Here is a 20,318-nt window from a genome sequence, read left to right as displayed (position 1 = left end):
CAGATGGACTCAGGACCAGTGGGAAGTACCAAAGTTACTCCCCAGTAGGGTAGGAGGCTGCCCAGGATCCAGTCAACACTGCATGTGCAAAGGCTGCATCCTCCCGGGCCTGCACATCCAGATGATAAAACCTGGAAAAAGTGTGTAAGGAGGACCACATTGCAGCTCGGCAGATATCAATTTGAGACACCATGACAGTTCCTGTGCCCTAGTGGAAGGAGCCCTAACCCGAGTAGGCAACAGCTTTTCAGCATCCACAGACGAGACCATGACCAACGCGCTATGGTAGCCAACGAAGCAGGAGCACTCTGCTTACTCCTGCCATGCAGAACAAACAGGCGACCTGTCTCTCGAAAAGACTCAGAGACCTCCAGATACCACATGACAAGACGCTTAACATCCAAGGACCGCAAAAGCCAAAACTCCTCCACATCCCTAAGCATATCCAGGGATGGCAAGGGGATGGACTGATTCAATGAAAGTCCGAGACTACCCTGGGCAAGAAGGATGGAAAGGTATGCAGCTGAAATGGCCCTGGATTCACCTGAAGGAACAGCTCCTGGTAAGATAAGGCCTGCAGCTCAGAAATTCTATCCACAGAACATATATAAAAACCAATCATTAAGAAAAAAAAAACAGTGACCCACTAATCCTGAATAACTACCGCCCAGTCTCAAACCTCCCCTTAATAGCTAAATTAATAGAGAAAACAGTACAGAAACAACTAGATGAACACCTAGACAGTAATAGCATACTGTACCCATCACAACACGGTTTTCGCAAACACTACAGCACTGAGACATTACTTCTCTCACTAACAGACATTTTAAGAGGTTTTGATAGCAGTAAACATTACATCCTTATAATGTTAGACTTATCCTCAGCCTTTGACACAATAAAACATAAAATACTACTAAAAAGACTAGAAGAAATTGGATTACGTGACAAAACAATAAATTGGTTCAACTCATACCTAAGCAATAGGTTCTTTCAAGTCCAGATAAAAAATGTATTATCAGAAAAAGTAAAACTCGAAACAGGAGAACCTCAAGGTTCAGCCCTGTCTGCTACCCTCTTTAACATATACATGCTGCCCTTATGCCATCTGCTGGCGGGCCTGGGAATCATTATATTTATGCAGACGATATTCAATTAATTCTACCAATAGATGACAATTGAAAAAACACTAAATCTAGCAAACATGTACTTAGACATAATAAAACAACTAAACCAAATGGAACTAGTGATTAACATTGACAAAACTGAATTCCTACACTTAGAGCGGAAACATACTGAAATCATTCAAACCCCGATAATACTAAGAAATATCCAGAAAATTGATCTAGCTGAAAAAGTGAGGAATCTTGGAGTAATAATGGACTCAGAAATCAACCTAAAACAACAAATATCTCTAAAAGTAAGGGAAGGCTACGCAAAACTTATGATCATCAGAAAATTAAAACCATTACTTACACCTGCCCACTTCAGAACAGTGCTGCACTTTACTAGGACTTTTACTAGGACTCCCGAATACAACGCTAAGACCGCTCCAAATACTATAAAATACTGCAGCCAGAATACTGACTGGAAAAAGAAGGAGGGACCATATAACAAACTCTAGCAGACTTACATTGGTTACCCATCGAATACAGGATAAAATACAAAGCCTTATGTACCAAATATAAACTAATATATGATAAAGAAGCAGACTGGCTAAACACAGCTAAACACAGCATTACGAGTACACGTCCCACAAAGAAACCTTCACTCAAAGCACTGCTAACCATTCCTTCAGTAAAGTCAGCAAAACTAACCCAGGTGAGAGAAAGGGCCTTATCATTGGTGGGGCCCATACTATGGAACCCACCATAGTATGGTGGGTTCCATAGTATGGGCCTCCTGAAATCAGGGTTCCATAGTATGTGGGTTCCATAGTATGGTGGGTTCCATAGTATGCCTCCTGAAATCAGATTACAGAGTGATCTAAAAACTTAAAAAAAAAATTTAAAAACATGGCTCTTTAAACAAGCCTTTCCTAAAGAGACCGGAAGATAGAGAAAGTACAAGAACACACAGAAGAGCATGAACACAACGCTACTCTCATAAAGTGCATGAAAATACATTATTCAATCTTACAACTAAAGTAAAACTACAAATGAAGAGTAACTTACTAGTACACCCGGACAAGACCAACATTACTCAAATATTGACTTTTATTTATGAAAATTGTAACTGAACCTTATTGGCACCTATTAGAATGTACCATAATTCACATTTACCTACCTTAATTTATATGCCTATTTGTAAACCGTTGCGATGGTATATAAAAATTAGCGACGGTATAGAAAAGATTTTAAATAAATAAAATATATAGCCGCCAGGAACACAGTCTTCAAGGTGAACAACCGTAAGGAAAGGCTATGCAGTGGTTGAAAACGTAGGGCCTGCCAAAAAGTCCTGCACCAAATTAAAGCACCACAATGGAACCGGTAACCTCAAAGGAGGCCTAAGATGCTTCACTCCCTTCAAAAAAATGGGACACATTAGGATGAGACGACAAACACCATTCACCAGGCCTCTGAAACAGGCAAGAGCCGCAACCTGTACCTTCAAGGAATTAAGGGCCAAGCCTTTATTCAATCCATCCTGCAAAAAAATCAGAATGAGAGGAATCTTAAGTGAACGAAGAACACCACCTCACTCCTCACACCAGGCCTCAAAAACTCTCCAAACCTGCACATAAGCCAAGGAAGTGGAGAACTTGCGAGCGTGAAGTAAAGTGACAATCACTGCAGAGGAATAACCATGCTTTAACAGGTGAGCCCTCTCAAGGGCCAAACAGTAAGACAGAATAGAGTCGGATCCTTGTGAAGAACCAGTCCCTGCAGTAATAGATTCATGTGCAGTGGAAGATGAAGGGAGGCCTCCTCCAGGAGTTGTCACAAATCCGCATACTACGGACACCTGGGCCAGTCCTGCGCCACCAGGAGTACTTGCTCCCTGTGGCCTTCGATCTTGCGAATTATCCTGCCCAGCAAGGGCCATGAAAGAAAGGCATAAAGCAATCTGTCTTCTAGCCAGATCTATATGAGAGAGTGTCTATTCCCAGGGACCACGGATCTCTCTTACTACTATAGAATCGAGGAACCTTCACATTTCAAGAAATCGCCAGCAGGTCTAGGAATGGAATGTCCCAGCGATCCACAATCAGCTGAAGCACCTCAGCGGACAACACCCACTCTCTTGGGTCCAGACTCTCCCTGCTGAGAAAGTCTACTCTTATGTTGTCTTTTCCTGCAATGTGTATGGCATTCATCAACTGACACACTTGAGACATCAATTTCTGGATCTGAACTTCCGGTAAGAAAACTGTGTCCTATCCAATGTGAACCAGACCCACAAGTACTCCAATAACTGCGACGGATGAAGATTGCTCTTGGTCAAGTTCACCACCCAACTGAGCTCCTGAAATAAGGAGAACACCTTGTGTGTCACCAGGCGGCTCTCTTCCTAAGACCTGGCTCGAATCAGCCAGTCGTCCAAATGCAGGTGCACCAGGATTCTCTCTTTTCGCAAGGCTACCACTTCTACCCCCATAATCTTGGAAAATGTTCTGGGAGCAGTGGCTAAACTAAAAGGCTGCGCCTGAAACTGATAATGGCGCCCCAGTACCGCAAAGCATAGAAAGGGTTTGTGTTCCAATCAGATGGGAGTATGAAGGTATACCTCTGACAGAACCAAGGAGGTCAGAAATTCCCCCAACTGCACCACCATTTTCACAGAGCATAATGTTCCCATTTGAAAATGAGTTGCCTTCAAATGACAGTTGACCCTCTTGAGGTCCAGGACGGGATGAAAGGTGCCCTCCTTCTTGGGAGCAACAAAATAAATGGAATATCACCTCATATTTTCTTGAGACATGGTCTGGTCAACAGAACAGACCTCAGTCTGAGGAGCCTTTGAAGCGTGAATTCTACTGCCTGCTTCTTCTGCAGGGAGTGGCAAGAAGACACCATGAACACATCCCGAGGAATACTGTGAAATTCAGGTGCATACCCTTTGCATATCAACTCCAGGACTCACTGGTCTGACGTGATCTTGACCCACCTCCAATAAGAGAGAGAGCATTCTCCTATTTCTATTCCAGAAGGTGAGTTGGCAAACCTTCATTGGGAAGCTCGGGAAGGTCTACCACTTGAGCCTGGTCCTCTCTTTAGCTGTTGGGGATGAAAGGACTGAGAACTAGTGAAAGGCCGAGTCCGCTGAAAGGTCGTACCTCTGTAGGGACGAAAACGCCTGAAACCACAGAAACGATACCAAAGGGGCGCTGTAACCGTTTCTTATCCTCTTGTAATGAGGCACAGAAGACGTGCCCCACTTTCTATTCAGTTTCTCCAACTCACTCCCAAACAAGAGCAAGTCTTTAAAAGGCATCTTGGTAAGATTGGCTTTGGAAGCTGTGTCAGCTGACCAATTTCGCAACCAGAGTTGATGTCTGGCCACTATCACTGAAGCCAGTCCTCTGGCCGAGGTCCAAACCAAATCACAGCCTGTGTCTGTTAAAAAGCAGGTTCCAAAACCGTTCTGGAATTCCCTCCAGACTCAACCTCCAGAGAGAGAAGCAGACAAGATTTTGGCACTAGGACGCAACAGGCAGCAATCTGTAAATTCACCACCATTGCTTCAAAGCCTTGCTTAAGAATAGCCTCAATCCTTCTATCATGTACATCCTTCAAATCTGCTCCTCCCTCTACGGGGATAGTTCACTTAGAAATGGTACATACCAGAGCATCCACTTTGGGAAAACACAAATGCTCTCTCATAGCTGAATCCAGTGGGTACACGCCTTCCAATGTCCGACCCCCCTTTAAAATTTGCTTCTGGAGCGTCCCATACCAGATCAATGAATTCCTGAATGGCATCCATCACAAGGAAAAAACAAGAGGCTTTGCGTAAGGAAACCAAAATGGGATTCTTCCTCAGCTCTGATATAGCATCAGAACCAGGGACATCCAGCTGTTTCAAAGTCTGGGATATCAGGGCCGGCAGCTCATCTCTATGAAAGAACCGCAACATAGTTCGATACAGTTCCACTCCTGGAAGAATTTCCCCATCTTTCAGGGAATCAGGATCATCATCATCAGTGCCATCGAGATTCCTGTCAGGAACACCTGCAGGGAGCCGAGGCAAGCCCCAGCATTTAAGCATAGGACTGGAAGAGGGAGAAGCCACCAGCTGAAGGCCCAACTGGACAGAAATGAGGGAAGTGGAGGACTATGCCTGAAGAAAGGCTTGTAAAAAAAAAACAAAACAAAAAAAACAGCAGCCGGGTCCAGACTAAGCCCAGAAGGAATTGGAGTTGGTCCTATAGAACTGCCCTTGCAGCGGAGAAGACAGTCAAGGGAGAACCAAGGTCTGATGTCCCCCCAGTCAAGGCTGTGCCCAACCCATCATCAGAATTGGAAAAGCCAGGCTTAGCAAAATCCAAGGAAGACAACTCTCCTGAGCGTCTGAGCAGCAGGTTAGAAGCCAGGTCAGGCTGAGAAGCTGTAATATGACAGGCAACACAAATAGGAAGATGCTTAGGCTTCTTGCTTACCAGCACCATTGCTGTGGAAAACATGCGTCAGAACGGCTCACGCTCAAACATGAAATGAGCCCAAAAATTAACTGCACAACCTGTGTGCCAAGTTAAGCATATAAAAAAGTTTATGCGAGTATAAAGTGCACAAAAAACAAGCGCACAACACGTGCACAGAGCAGATGCACTGCGTACACCGACGGCCTATAGAGGGCAGCAGAACATGCACAAGAGTACATTAAAATTTACACCACGGCCTACTGCGCGACGTACAAGAAAAAAAGTCTAAGTGCAGGGCCTAGCCCACCAGGGCCACTCAACCTGCCAGGCTGCCCTGTTCCCCAACCTCAACGGGAGCAGGAATGAACGTCTGTACAGCACGCCGAGAACGGAGGAAGTTCTGAAACCCCTTTGTTTCTGATTCAGGTTAAAAAACTCTCAGTTTCTTTTTTTTTTTTTTTTTCAACCTTACCTGAGCTCAACGCTTACCGGCTGAGTACAGAGGCAGTCTCCGGCTGCAGGGGGAGAGGGTATCTGCCGTCACCACTGCGCTCAGCCTGCCTTTCATCTAAATTAGCAGGGAAACCCAGCTACTGGACCAAGGCACACCTCTGAGGGACCACGGAAATCATCTCAGGAATTCTCAACTGGGGGAGGTATCTTTAGGTATCACCGTGGGAGAGCGGGGCTTTCTTTTTCTGAATTCAGAATTTCAAATTTCTTCTTTCATGAAGCTCGAACCAATCACCATAGGGAGATGCACGTCCATCTGCTGGAGACTGAGAACACCAGCAGGCTGGGGTAAAAGCAAGGCTATATATACTGTGACGTCAGCTTGCTCCTTCTCCATCTGCTGGCAGCGGAGCATAAACCCACTGGTCCTGAGTCCATCTGTCTACATGCTAGGAAACTTCAGTTTTGCAACTAAAAAATTATGGAAACCTCTCTCTTCCCTCAAAGAAAATGTATTTTCTTTTATATATGTGTGAATATAAAAAATAAAATTGCATAAGTTTCAAACCTTTAGAGTTGATTCTCCACCGACATAAACAAAAAATACATGATGTCTCTGTTGCACATGGTCAAACATCTGCTGGCTGGGGAGAGTACGAATTAAGGGCCTAAGGAGAGAAAAATTCAGCATCAGCAAACAAAATGTTTTTTTCTGCATGCAAACATATGATTAACATGCTTCCATCACATACTGTTCACTGATCAATAAGATTTACCATATCCTTATCATGCATTCTCTGTAAACATTTTTTCCTTTGCAAAGCAGAGTTGCTTACCTGTAACAGGTGTTCTCTAAGGACAGCAGGATGTTAGTCTTCACACATGGGTGATATCAGGTAGAGCTCAACATGGAAAACATTTGTCAAAGTTTCTAGAAACTTTGACAGACACACCGAGTATGCCCAAGCTAACCACACGTTCACACTGGGTCCCTCTTCAGTCTTAACACAGAGTTCATGAAAAATAAACTGAAAGAAACCCAACTCCACAGGGTGGAGGATGGGTTTCATAAGGACTAACGTCTTGCTGTCCTTGGAGAACAGCTGTTGCAAGTAAGCAACTCTTTCTCCAAGGACAAGCAGGATGGTAGTCCTCACACATGGGTGATTATGTAGCTCCAGGCTGCTCCCAACATGAGCAGCATAGAACAGGTACCAACGTGCACAACAACTAGAGCTGCAAAAACTAGGGGAGCAGGCTGCACCCAAGGACAAAGTCCACAGTAGGAAAAGTTGGGGTTTCATGGCTGAAACAGATTATGGAGGACTGACTGTCCAAAACTGTCTCATCTGCCATCCTTAACCAGACAATAATGAGAGGTGAACGTGTGGAGGGAACTCCAGGTTGCCGCCCTGCAAATCTTGTGAATGGGGACAGCATGCAAGTGAGCCATGCTGGACTTGGTGGACCCTTGGTCTGAGCCAGCATGGCAATTTCTTATGTTCTTAACTGATATGGCATGAACGGAATGAGCAGAGATGTGATCTTCAAGCTGCAAGCCCGCTTGAGCGTAGCAGAAGGAAATACAGTCTGCTAGCCAATGGGATAAAGTCTGCTTAGACACTGCCACTCCCAACCTGTTTTTGTCAAAGGAGACAAAATGTTGCTTGGACAGGTGGTGAGGAGCCGTTCATTCCAGATAAGAAACCAAAGCCCTTTTACAATCCAGAGTATGCAGTGCCTGCTCACCTTGGTGAGCATGCAGCCTTGGAAAAAAGGCAAGACAATAGAATGATTGAGATGGAACTTAGAGACCATCTTAGGGAGGAACTTCGGAAGCATAAGCAGGAACACCTTATGACAAAAATTTGGTATAATGGGGGTGTGACACCAGAACTTGAAGTTCACTGACCATGTGTGCTGAAGTAACCGTCCAGGTACTTCAGTTCGCAAGATCTCAAGGGCTCAAAAGGAGCCTTCATGAGCTGGGACAGGACTTTGTTGAGGTCACAGGAGACCACTGGAGGCCAAGTGGTAGGTTTAAGTTGCAACAAGTCCCTCAGGAACCACCCCACAAGCGGATGGAGATGGAAATGGAGGCACCATCTTCCCTGATGGTATGCCCCGATGGCATTAAGGTGAACCCTCACCGAAGTGGTCTGTAGACCAGACTCGGAGAGGTACAATAGGTAGTCTAAAAGCTCCGGTGAGGAACAAGAGAAGGGGATCCAGACGGTGTCCCACACACCAAGCTGAAAACTCCTTCTACTTGTGATGGTAAGATTTTTTCATGGAGAGCTTTCTAGACTCCAAGACGACTCAAGAAACACTTTCCAAAAGGCCCAGAGCCTGTACCATCACACAGTCAACATCCAAGCCATGAGTGACAGGGCTTGGAGGTTGGAGTGGAGGACCCTGCCCTGGTCCTGAGAGATAAGGTCCGGAGCAGTCGCCAACTGGATTGGAGGGTGTGAGGCCAGCTCCCGCAGAAGCAGGAATCAGACCTGGTGAGGCCAAAAAGATGTGACCAGGATCATGGTACCTAGGTCCTGTTGGAGCTTTTGGAGTATTTTTGAGATCAGTGGAAGGAAGGGTAAGCGTATAGCAGACCAGTGCCCCAGTGAAGTGGAAAGGCATCAGACATTGATCCTCTGCTCACCCAGCCCAGGGAGCAGAATCGATCCACTTTCTTGTTTTCTGGGGAAACAAACAGGTCTATGTCTGGGGACCCCCACAAGCGAAAAATGTGGTTTGCTACTTCAATTGCAGGACCTCTCGTGAGGTTGGAAGGCCCGACTCAAGGAGTCTGCTAGGATGCTGTCCATCCCGGGGAGATACACCACCCAGAGGAGAAGGCCATTCAAGGGCCCACAACCAGATCTGGACTGCTTCCTGACAGATGACCCTGTTCCTCCCTCCCTCACCACCTGATTGTCGGTCTGAACAAGGACCACTTTGCTGTGCAGGTGCTTTCTGAATGCCTTCAGCGTGTACCAGATCACCTGTAATTCCAGGAAGTTTATCTGGGACTGCATCTCCTGCAAGGACCAAAGACCCTGAGTGTGGAGGTCTGCAACATGAACCTCCAACCCAAGACGTGTATTGTGACCTGCAGGGAATGCACTGCTCCCTGCCTAGAGTCGCTCTTGAAAAGCCAGTAAGGGAAGACATGAATCCCTTGCCTCCAAAGATAGGCCCCCACTACCGCCAGGTATTTGGTGAACACACTGGGCACTGACTGTAGGCTGAAGGGCAGTACGCGGTACTGGTAGTGTTAGTCCTCGTAGATACCTCCAATCCGCCGGAGAAATGGGGATATGGGCATATGCATCTGAGATAGAGAGAGCAGATCCAATCCCCTGCCTTGAGGAGGGGAATCAATGTGCTCAATGAGACCATTTTGAACTTCTCCCTAACCAGAAACCGGTTCAATGCCCTCAAATCCTGACAGGGGCGAAGGCCACCAGTTTTCTTGGGAAACAGGAAATACCTGGAGTAAAACGCTTGGCGGGACTGGTTCAACCGCTTGAGCCATTAAGAGGGCAGAGCGCTCTACTTAAAGCAGCTACTGGTTCCCTACTTCTTTCCACTGTGGACACGGAGGAAAGCGGGGTGGAACTCGTTGGAAATGCAATTTGTACCCTGGCCGTACGATGGACATGACCCAGAGGTCAGATGTAATTGAAGTCCATCAGTCTGCGGATAACTGCAGGAGGCCCCCCCACTGGGGGGGGGGGGGGGGGTGTTTCAACACTACATAGCAGGGACTCCCTGGCCTCCAGTCAAAATCTTACAACGGGGTTTTGTGGCAGGGCCAGAGTCAGACGGGGCGTATGAAGTTGTCGTGCCCTCTGTATTGCTGAAGCCACCTCGGACACTTCTAGGAAGCTTTTTGCTGGAAGGCTAGGTGTCTGAAGAAGTGGCTGACAACTGTTGAAGGATTTTATGATAGTCCTTCAGTCCCCGAATAGGTTTTCACACGTACAAGGCAGATCTTCCAGACGGTCCTGCATCTCAGGGTACAGATTGGAGAAGCGCAGCCAAGCCATACAGTGAGCCCCAATGCCTGCTTCAGCAATTCTAATAGCCATCTCGAACACGTATGCAGAGCAGACCTTGTGTTTACCACATTCCAGGCCTAGCTGCATAACCTTCTGAAATTACTCTTGGGGCTTGTTTCCAGAAGTTCCTGGAGTACTGACCCATATAGAGTTAATAGCAAGCGATCCTGGCCGCTAACATAGAGCCTTGAAACACCCGGCGTCTGAGACCGTCCAGAGCTCTATGCTCACGGCCTGGGGAAAGTAGAGGCATGAGTGCAAAGCCTCATTGCCTTCTTTAGGGCGGATTCCACCACCACAGATTGGTGAGGAAGCTGCCGACGTTCAAAACGGTGGTAGGCCGGACCAGATAGACTGCGTCCGTCTTACGATTCACAGGAGGAACAGGGATGGGGCGCTCCCAGAATTGGGCTACCAGTTCCTTAAAAATGTCATGGGCTGGGACAGCCACTACTTCCTTAGGCTCATCCAGAAATTGCAGGGACCTCCAAATATCTTGTGCTGAGAATCATGCTCCGTTAAAAGCTAGAAAGGCACCGACTCCACCATGGCCTTAAAGAACCCCTAGAAGGAAAGATCCTCAGGGGAGGGGAGGGGGAGACTATGACTTCCGCCTCTCCTCAGGTGGAGGGGGCTTCGAAGGCAAATCCTCCAATTCCTCTGTGGAGGGAAAGGATGCTTCCCCTTCCCAGGGATCATAAGGAGCCTACCTTCATTTTGAACGACCGGAAACGCGGGAGGGGGGGGGGGGTTAGAACGCCTTAAGCGTCCAGCCAAAGGCAGAACCGCAAGCAGTGGAAAGGATTAGGGGGTCACATGGATGCCTATGGATCTACTGCCTTTAGGAGCTCTGGGGGCATCAATGGTACTGTATGTATTGGTCCCAAGGGCCCTGGGAGAGCCAGAGGTTGTTGGGGCGTCTTGCACAAGCAAGGCACCAGCACCCCGGCAGCCCTTCCATGGCCGAAGAGTCTCTCACCAAAATGGGAACAGGCGGCAGCAGCAACAATACTCCCCTCGACCGCAAAGGGGCTTGGTGCATCAGAGCTGGCTGCACCATTTGACAAACATTTTCTGTACTGGGCTCCATCTGATGATGTAACATGATTGAGGACTACCATCCTGCTTGTTCTTGGAGAATCATAATTACACCACATTAAAAGATTTTCAAGCAGGTTTCAAAGTATTTAAAGTCATTTGGCATGGGCACAAAGTCCCTAAAACCATAAAGGTGTTAGTCATATGACTTGGGCTGGATTCACCAAAATTCTAGACTCAAAACTTTACAACACAAAGAGTGATGTAATCAGATATGCTAAGCTTGCCCTGTTTTTACTCACATTTCAGTGCACATTTTTGTGAGCTAAACTTTATTCACTATTTAATAAGGATTTACACACAAAAAATATGTACTAAAAATGCAAGTAAACGTTTGTGCAAAATTTTAGACCACCTTTGTGCAAATTCCATTTAACTGAAAGGATGACATACTACTTATTGCGAGAAGATTTATTAAAACCCTGAAGCTCACTTTTTTTTTTTTTTTCATGCTGGAAATTTAACTTGAGTCAGAGATAAAATAAAGTTAACTCACATTTCTGGGGCTGGTATTAGTCTGGTGTTGTACCAGCATGGGTGTGAACCTAGACTAGGGCCTCTTGGGTTTGGAGTGGGCCACTGCACCTGGGAAACCCAGGTCCAGGAGCACAGTGGCACAGCAACATAGACTAACACTAATCCCAGAAACATGAGTTAATTTTATTCCATCTTTGACCCAGGAGTTACATTTTTAAGTCTATAAAAAACAAGCTAAAACACTGAGGTACCCAAGTTCCAAATCTCTTAACTATAAGGACTCTGCCATGGAACCCCCAAATCAGAGTGACTCTCCCCCCGCCCCCTTCATCTACCCACTATCCCATGTACCCATATTACGTGCTGCCCCATACTTATGTAACTTGTAGACCACCCTCCTTCTCCTGTTTCCCTTGTCAGCCATTTAAATATGGCAGGGTTTCAAGCTAAAGTCACTGGTCCAGCCCAGGAACACTATTCTCAACCGACCTACCTCCAACACCCTACAGCCCCCCCCCCCCCCCTAATATGTATCTATCCTGTAGAATAATTCTCTCTTTTGGTTTTCTTGCCAACTATTTAAAAATGAGGAAAGTTTAGCCAAGGTCACTTTTAAAAGGCCAGTAGGCAATATAGGTGGCATTTTTCAGGATACATACATACGGAGGAAGGGCTTTGGGGGGCCTGTAGGGAGGGGTAGTGAGGAGATGGTAGGAACAGTGGTTTAGTTAGTGGGTGGGTGGGAGAGGTTGTAGGTCGGTTGGGGGTTCTCTGGTCTTGGGGCAGAGTCTCTCTAATGCAGGGACAGTGGGGCTGAATCACAGATGGGACCAGAGTCTCCAATTTTTTTAGGTTAAAAATAGTAGAAAGATTAGAAAACTTTACTACTAGCTGATGTAAAAATGTGTGCTAATCTTAATACACCGTTTTACTCAGGTTTTAGCATACATTTCGACTTGGTGCATTTTTAATAAATTCCCAATATATTTGCAATAGGAGTTTAAAAAAAAACCACAAGTAAAAAATATATCTATAAAAATGCTAAATGTTAGCTCATTTATTTATTCACATTTTATTACATCGGTCTCAAAGTTATTAACCTTGCATCAAGAATAAAAATTAAAGGCGCCTCTGCTATAAAAAATGTCTTGAAGGAGTAATATAAAATCAGAAGCATCGAGTAAATCCCTTTCATAAGGCATTTTAAGGTGCCATCACTTCGATTTGTGAAATACATTACCCTCATTTCACTATTCCATTTTATTTTATGCATCTCCCTCTTAATGCCATCATGCCCATCTGAAATTGAGATGAACTACCAAGCATGTTCACAACTGACATAAGGGCAGACAATAGGTATTAAGTTGAGAACAGTTGTCCACCCTCCAATCCTTGAACAATTCTCTTTTGGTACCTTTTTAAGTGCAATTTAGGTCATGAAGTTTTAAATAAAAACAATGGGACACAAACACATTTTAAATCAAATGTTAAACCAATCCTCTGCTTACATCATAAATGTATGAATATTACATTACAAAATGAAGAATTATTGAATGGATTAAGGAAGAACTGCGGGGAGGAGATGAGTCTGCACGCTTAAATTACCATGTACAACATTATGTTTTTCATTTTGATACGGTCTGCCCCAGTGGACTCAATAATAAGATAGAATGGCATTCATTGATTTAAATGGTGTGACTGATGCGGTCATTTAAAGAGTACAGGAGTGGATGATTGAGTAATGATATTTCCGGCACAGAGCCATGTTGAAAGCGGAAGATGCTAAGAATAGGTTTCAATTATTGACTTACATACATACCATCCATGATATGTAAGTAAATAAATGGGCTCAGTGGATGTTGTGAGGAGCATAAAACATAAGTAAAAAAAAAACTAAAACCTAGGTGCAGATGCAACAGTGATTAACAAGTTTAAAGACATAAGTAAGACATTTATGAGTCAAAGCACTTATTTAAACTTTTTATTTGCAAAAAAAAAAAATAAAAACCTATTTAAAAAGTGACGAGATGACCTATAAGGTGGAGATTCTTATGTGTGTGAAACATTTTGGATGATGCCTAGTATGATGGTCATAATTATTTATGTGACATATGGAGTTGGGAAAGGAATAATTATTGAAAAACTGATTGGAATCCACCCACCCACCCTGTACAAAACTGTAGGAAGTTCAGTGGTATTTTGTATTACATTACAAAATAGTCTAGGTTCATGCACCAATATTCAAATATCGTATTAAAGAAATAAAAGCTAACCGCTATTTTATTCCAGTAGAAAAATTTGTGTTGCCTATGCTCCATTAAGAGGATGTTGTATCTAACAACAGTCACTAATACCATCATGACAGAATCCAGGAAACTTGACTGTTACATTGGTCATCTGTTGCCACAAGACATTTGAATGTTAAGGTTGTGGTAATGCTTATTGTAACAGATCACTTCTTGGGACTTAGGAGGCATGTCGTCTAGAACAGAGTAATCAACAGCCCCAGTCACAATGTAGTTAACAATTTTAAAGAAGCTCCTTTGCTATTTCTGTAAAATATGTGACTACAGAATGTACATGGGAATGTAGGATACCATGGCATCCAAAATTTTCAAATATCAGAGCTATCTCCAGTGCTGCGACGACATAATGAAAACGCTCGCGGATCAAATAACCATTAGATGAAACAAAGAATAACTTATGACACATAAGCAACGGAGTGTGAACCCTGATACCAGAGAGGTTCCTGAGGCAGCTGGGACACGAAATGTGATCACATCGAACTGTATCTGCTAAAGGAAGTTACCCTGAATTTACTTCTTTGTGCAAAATAGCAAGAGAACAGCATTTCAATATATGTTTAAGAGAAGCACTCAACATATTTTATATAAATAAGAAAAAAAACAGAAAATGAAAAAATGAGTCTCACAGGATTGATTAAAGACCAATGATTAAAGATGGCCCCATTAACAGTTTAAAAATGGAGCAGTCATGCCCGAAATACCGTGGGATGTTATGAAGGTCTATCATACTCATACCTGATATATGCGATTTGATAGAAAATGGGATTCTTTCTTGAAATCTAAATTTAGAATTCAATGTTGACGTTGTGTTGAATATATAATTTTGGTGTTGTCAACTCAGAAAGGAGTATTATAGAATATAAGCTGAGATTCAATGCCAAGAAGTGCAGAGTCATGCATATGAGGTGTGGAAATCCGAAATAACTAATTTGATGGGAGGTGAAGGGTTGATGTGCACGGCGCAGGAGAGAGACCTTGGGGTGATAGTGTCTAGCGATCTAAAGTCAGCGAAACAATGTGACAAGGCGATAGCTAAAGCCAGAAGCATGCTGGGCTGCATAGAGAGAGGAATATAGAGTAAGAAAAGGGAAGTGATTATCCCCTTGTACAGGTCCCTGGTGAGGCCTCACCTGGAGTACTGTGCTCAGTTCTGGAGACCGTATCTCCAAATGGACAGAGACAGGATGGAGGCAGTTCAGAGAAGGGCAACCAAAAAGGTGGAAGGTCTTCATAAAATGACTTATGAGGAGAGATTGAAGAACCTAAATATATATACCCAGGAGGAGAGGAGGAGCAGGGGAGATATGATACAGACTTTCAGATACTTGAAAGGTTTTAATGATCCATGGTCAACAACAAACCTTTTCCATTGGAAAAAAAATCAGTAGAACTAGGGGTCATGATTCGAAACTCCAGGGAGGAAGACTGAGAACCAATGTCAGGAAGTATTTCTTCACGGAGAGGGTGGTGGATGCCTAGAGATAGTAAGGGATGATTGGAAATAGGAATATTGTTAAGTGGTCTGTGATATGCTGCTATGGCACTGAGATGAACCCTAATGGATGATGTTGCAAGACCAGCTGTGTACAGTGTATGTAGATAATCCATGAGTAACTCAGGTGAACAGTCTAATGGCGTTAGAAGTGCACCAGTTTGAGTATCGTTTCCATTTATAACTAGTTTTTCCTTGTTGAGAGATTCCTGGATTCTAACAAAATGGACTGTGCCGAAGTGGAAACTCCCTGTTCTGTTAAAAGGAGCCTCTCAATCTCCATGCTGTCAAATGGAGAGATGAGTGTAGCAGGTGTAGAAGCGTTCCTTGATCTTGGAAGAGAAGATCTTGGCGATTTGGTAACAGACTTGGGTCCGAGATGGACAGTCGGAGAAGGAAACTATCACGGTTGCCTTGGCCAGGCTGGAGCTACGAGTATCAGTTGAGTTGTCTGCTATGCACTTTTGAATTGTCCTTGTTATGAGTGGTATGGGAGGAAAGGCATACAGGAGGCTTGTCGTCCACGGAATGAGGAAGGCATCCTGGGCAATCCTGAACTGACTTGGTCTTATCGAGCACTTGAGCGTTGATCTCTGTTGCAAAGAGATCTATTGCAGGCATACCCCATTGAATGAAGATGTCTTGGGCTACCTCCGAATTGAGTGTCCATTCGTGAGGATGAAAGATGCGACTTAGCCTTTTCACTCTTGTATTTGCTACTCCTGGTAGGTAAGTTGCTTGCAGATGTATGCAATGTTGGTGAGCATGTTTGAAGATTGTTAGCATCTCCTTGCAAAGGGACCATGAACCGGACCCCCCTTGCTTATTGATATAAAACATTGCCACTTGATTGTCTGTGTAGATCATGACCCTGCGGCCCTTTAAGTGATCTTGAAACACTTGTAACGCATTTCGAATTGCTCTGAGCTCCAATAAATTTATCTGCAGGGTCTGCTCAGAGATTGTCCATAACCCTTGGGTTTTGTAAATCTCGAGATGTGCTCCCCATCCCCTGCGAGACGCATCTATAGTTTAAACTGCGTTGTGAGGAGGAGGACTGAATAATGCTCCTTTGGACAGGGTGGAGTCTAGGAGTCACAATATTATGTCCTGTTTCATCTCGGAGGTAAACGATAACTTCTGTGTCAACGGTTGTGAGTGTTGTTTCCATTGACGTTTTAGTCCCCATTGCAGGCATCTCATGTGTAGCCTGGTGTTGGGAACCGTGAAAATAGCCACCGCCATGTGGCCAAGGACTACCAAAATTTGTCTCGCCGACAGCCTTTGAGTGTTGTTCAACGAGTAGAGAAGTTGATGTAGTTGTGTTATTCTTTCTGTTGGGAGATATGCCCAGTTGCGAACGGTGTCCAGGCCTGCTCCTATAAACTGTAGTCTTTGTGTTGGTTGGAGATGTGATTTCTGAAAATTGATCACTAACCCCAATTCTTGTAAGCACTGTATCACCTGTCGAAGGTAATCGAGTAAGATGTCCAGGATATTATTAGCCAATTGTCCAGATGTGGAAAGATGATCATACCCTGTTGTCTGAGATGAGCCACCACCACAACCATACATTTGGTGAAAACCCTGGGTGCAGCCGATAGTCCAAAGGGAAGAACCGTGTACTGGTAGCGTTGATGGCTGTAGTGAAAGCATAGGTAACGCCAAGAGGATAGATGGTGTGTAAGCATCCTTCAGATCATCCTTCCAGTCATTGGGTTGAATCAGAGGTAGATCGATTTCAATAATAACATCTTGAATTTCTCTTTGGTCAGGAATTTGTTCAATTCCCGTAGATCTAATATGGGGCGAAGGCCACCCAACTTTTTGGGTATGAAGAAGTATGGGGAATAAAACCCTATCTGTCAGGTCTTCGGGACAATCTGTCGAATGGCCTGCTGTTTGCGAAGCAAAGCAATTCCCTCCCTTATGGTTGGAAGCTTTGACTCTTTAAAGTGGAAAGGTGAGGTAGTATGGGTTTTGTGGTAAATTGGAGTTGGTAGCCATGTCGTACTCTCTCTAAAACCCATTGATCGGTTGTTATTCTCTCCCAAGCTGTCAGGCAAGAATGAATTCTGCCAGGTGGTGCTTGATGGGTTATTAAAAAGATGGCGTTGATTTTACTGCAGCAGCTGGTTGTTGTGTCTGTCTTTGGTTACGTGGCTTACTCCTACGTTGAGTTGTGTTGTGTTGATTCGGCAGAGGACGAGGGTAAGATGGATACGTCTGTGTACGAAAGGATTGATAAGACCTGTAAGGTAGAGATGTGAATCGTGTGCCAGATCGTCTTAACGATCAGATTCGGCTGGGGGGGGGGGGGGAATCTGATCGTTAAGATATGTGAATTGGAATTGTTTCCGATTCCAATTCACATCGCTAATTTTTTTTTAGGGAGGCCCGCGCTGCTAAAAAAAATAAACCCACCCAACCCTTTAAATCGACCCCCCCAAAAAACTTTTAAAATTATCTGGTGGTCCAGGGGGGTCTCGGGGAGAGGAGAGATCCAGGGGGGCCTCGGGGAGAGATTTCCCGTTTTCAGGCATCAGCTGTTCTAAAAATAAATTGCGCCGATGCCCCTTTGCCCTTACCATGTGACAGGGTATCCGTGCCATTCGCCGGCCCCTGTCACATGGTAGGAGCACTGGATGGCCGGCGCCATCTTTAAAGATGGCGCCGGCCATCTTTACTCATCAGCCCATATTATAGAGTATAGTATAATAGGGGCTGATGAGTAAAGAAAAGCTGATGCCTGGGAACGGGAAATCTGTCCCCGAGGCCTCCCTGGATCTCTCCTCTCACCGAGGCCCCCTGGACCACTAGGTAATTTTAAAAGGTTTTGGGGGGGGTCGGAGGGTGGGGTCGATTTAAAGGGTCGGGTGGGTTTGTTTTTTTTTGGGGGTGTTTTTGTTTTTTTTTTTTTAAATCGGGCCATCGGCGCCATTTTAATTAGTGGCAGCCAAAATGGTGCCGATGGCCCGAGAGCGGGAGATCGCGCCGGGACCCCCCCAGACCACCAGGTAATTTAACATTTTGGGGGGTTCGGGAGGGTGGGGGAGGGTAAGGAATTGGTTTTAAAGGGTCGGGGGGGGGTTAGGGGTTGTTTTTGGTGTGCCGGTTTTCCCGCCCTTCCCCAAATAATTCCCGTGCCCTATTTAACGATACAATACAAATGCCCCTGATGATAAATCGGGGGCATTTGTATTGTATCGTGCACTCTAACGATTTAGGACGATTTTAAAATTATCTGACGATAATTTTAATCGTTCAAAAACGATTCACATCCCTACTGTAAGGCCTACGGGCATAGGATTGTCTACGAGTAGATCCTACATAACGACGCGTGATCGAGTAGGGAGGTTGTGATGTTAATGATTGGACTGCTAGAGCTTCATCTTAATTTGCCGACTGTGTCTTGAAATCGTTCTCCGAACAGGTTGGCTCCTGTACACGGGAGGTTAGTTAGTTTCTCATGTAAATCTTCTCGTATCGTACTAGAACGTAACCATGCCATCCTACGGGCTGCGATGGCTGTTGCAGATGCTCTAGAAGATGTTTCAAATCCCTCATATATAGACCGCAGAAGGTGTCGAGAACACTCTTCCATGTCATGAAGAGGCTGTGGTATCTGATCAGCTGTCGAGGAAAGCATACCTTTTGTGGCCTGTATGCACTCATAGGTACTGTACCATGTAGAATTGATGGTGCATAATGCGGGCATTCAACATTGAGTTATGGTGCATCTTTCTGCCAAACTCATCTAAATATCGGTTGTCTTTGCTTGGTGGATATGAGGTATGCGACTTTGATTTTTTGAATCTTTGCATTGCAGACTCTACCATAATTGAAGCATGTGGTAGTTGAGGCATAGAGTAAGGCAATGTTTTCCGCAAGCAAAATTTTATAGCCGTTTTCTTTGAAACCGCTGACAGAGAGTAAGGTGTTTCCCAAGATTTCTGTAAGATGGTATGTAATTCTTCCTGTGGTGGGAAAGATGTTGGTTCTCCCGGAGCATAAAAAATCTTTAGGAGACCAAAGGTTTCTGATGTAGGGTCTGTCTCCTTTTGTACCTCCAGATGTAATATCGTGCCCAATTTTTCTAAAACTTTTGGGCATGTCAGGTCCTCTGGAGGGGAATACTGTTTGTGCGGTTGTTCCTGTGGATCAGATAGGAATCCGGTAGATGACGATGGGGATGTTTGCGGAGACAGAGAATCGATAGTTGTATCTTGCTGTTGAATTGGTGAAATTGGACGTTTTGCTGTCGGGGATGCCGGAGGCTCCACCGACGGTTCTCTAGAGGTATGTATACTGTGTTCCGGGGAACTCACAGATAGTTCGTTGGACATCTTAAAGGATGATTGAAGAGTTTCGTAAACCCTGCCAACGATTGGGATAATTGAAAAAATGCCTCTTTTGTTTAAGGAGGCATTGTTGAACAACCAGATTGTTTTGGTAACACTCACATGCTTTAGGTTGCACCGGAGGAATTTGAGGGGAAGCACTTGGCACATCATACTTCTTCTCCATCTTGCCCTCTGTGGTCCTAACAGAATTATCTGAGGATGAAGATGCAGCAGAGGAAGTGATTTGTATTATGTCTCTATGAGATAAGGTGCCTACACTTCGTGCATGAGATGACCTAGAAGTAGAAGGGCTCACTTCCCATGTGTCTCACGTTTTCACAGCCTTTTGATGTGAGTGACGTGATTGCCTATGGTGATGGCGTCCTGTGTGGATTCCACTTCCTGACGGTGATCATCTGATACGTTTTGATTTCACCTCTGTAGAACTGGAATCTGAAGAGGTGGAATGAGGTACATCTGGAGACTGATGTCGTTTTAACCCCTGTG

At 44.8% G+C, this 20,318-nt stretch overlaps 1 protein-coding gene across 4 annotated transcripts in view; it reads right to left on the bottom strand.

The window, feature by feature from the left end:
• TMX3 (thioredoxin related transmembrane protein 3) overlaps positions 1-20,318 on the bottom strand; it is a 306,294-nt gene that overhangs the window by 152,510 nt on the left and 133,466 nt on the right. For all 4 annotated transcript variants that reach the window (XM_029590913.1, XM_029590914.1, XM_029590912.1 and 1 more), the window contains exon 7: positions 6,603-6,702. In XM_029590913.1, the coding sequence (XP_029446773.1) occupies positions 6,603-6,702 (100 nt within the window). The remainder of the gene's footprint in view (positions 1-6,602; positions 6,703-20,318) is intronic.

This window comes from Rhinatrema bivittatum, chromosome 2 (assembly GCF_901001135.1).
Source record: "Rhinatrema bivittatum chromosome 2, aRhiBiv1.1, whole genome shotgun sequence".
Classification (NCBI taxonomy): domain Eukaryota; kingdom Metazoa; phylum Chordata; class Amphibia; order Gymnophiona; family Rhinatrematidae; genus Rhinatrema; species Rhinatrema bivittatum.
Note: the sequence above shows the minus strand (reverse complement) of the source record. Positions and strands in the feature narration are given on the sequence as shown.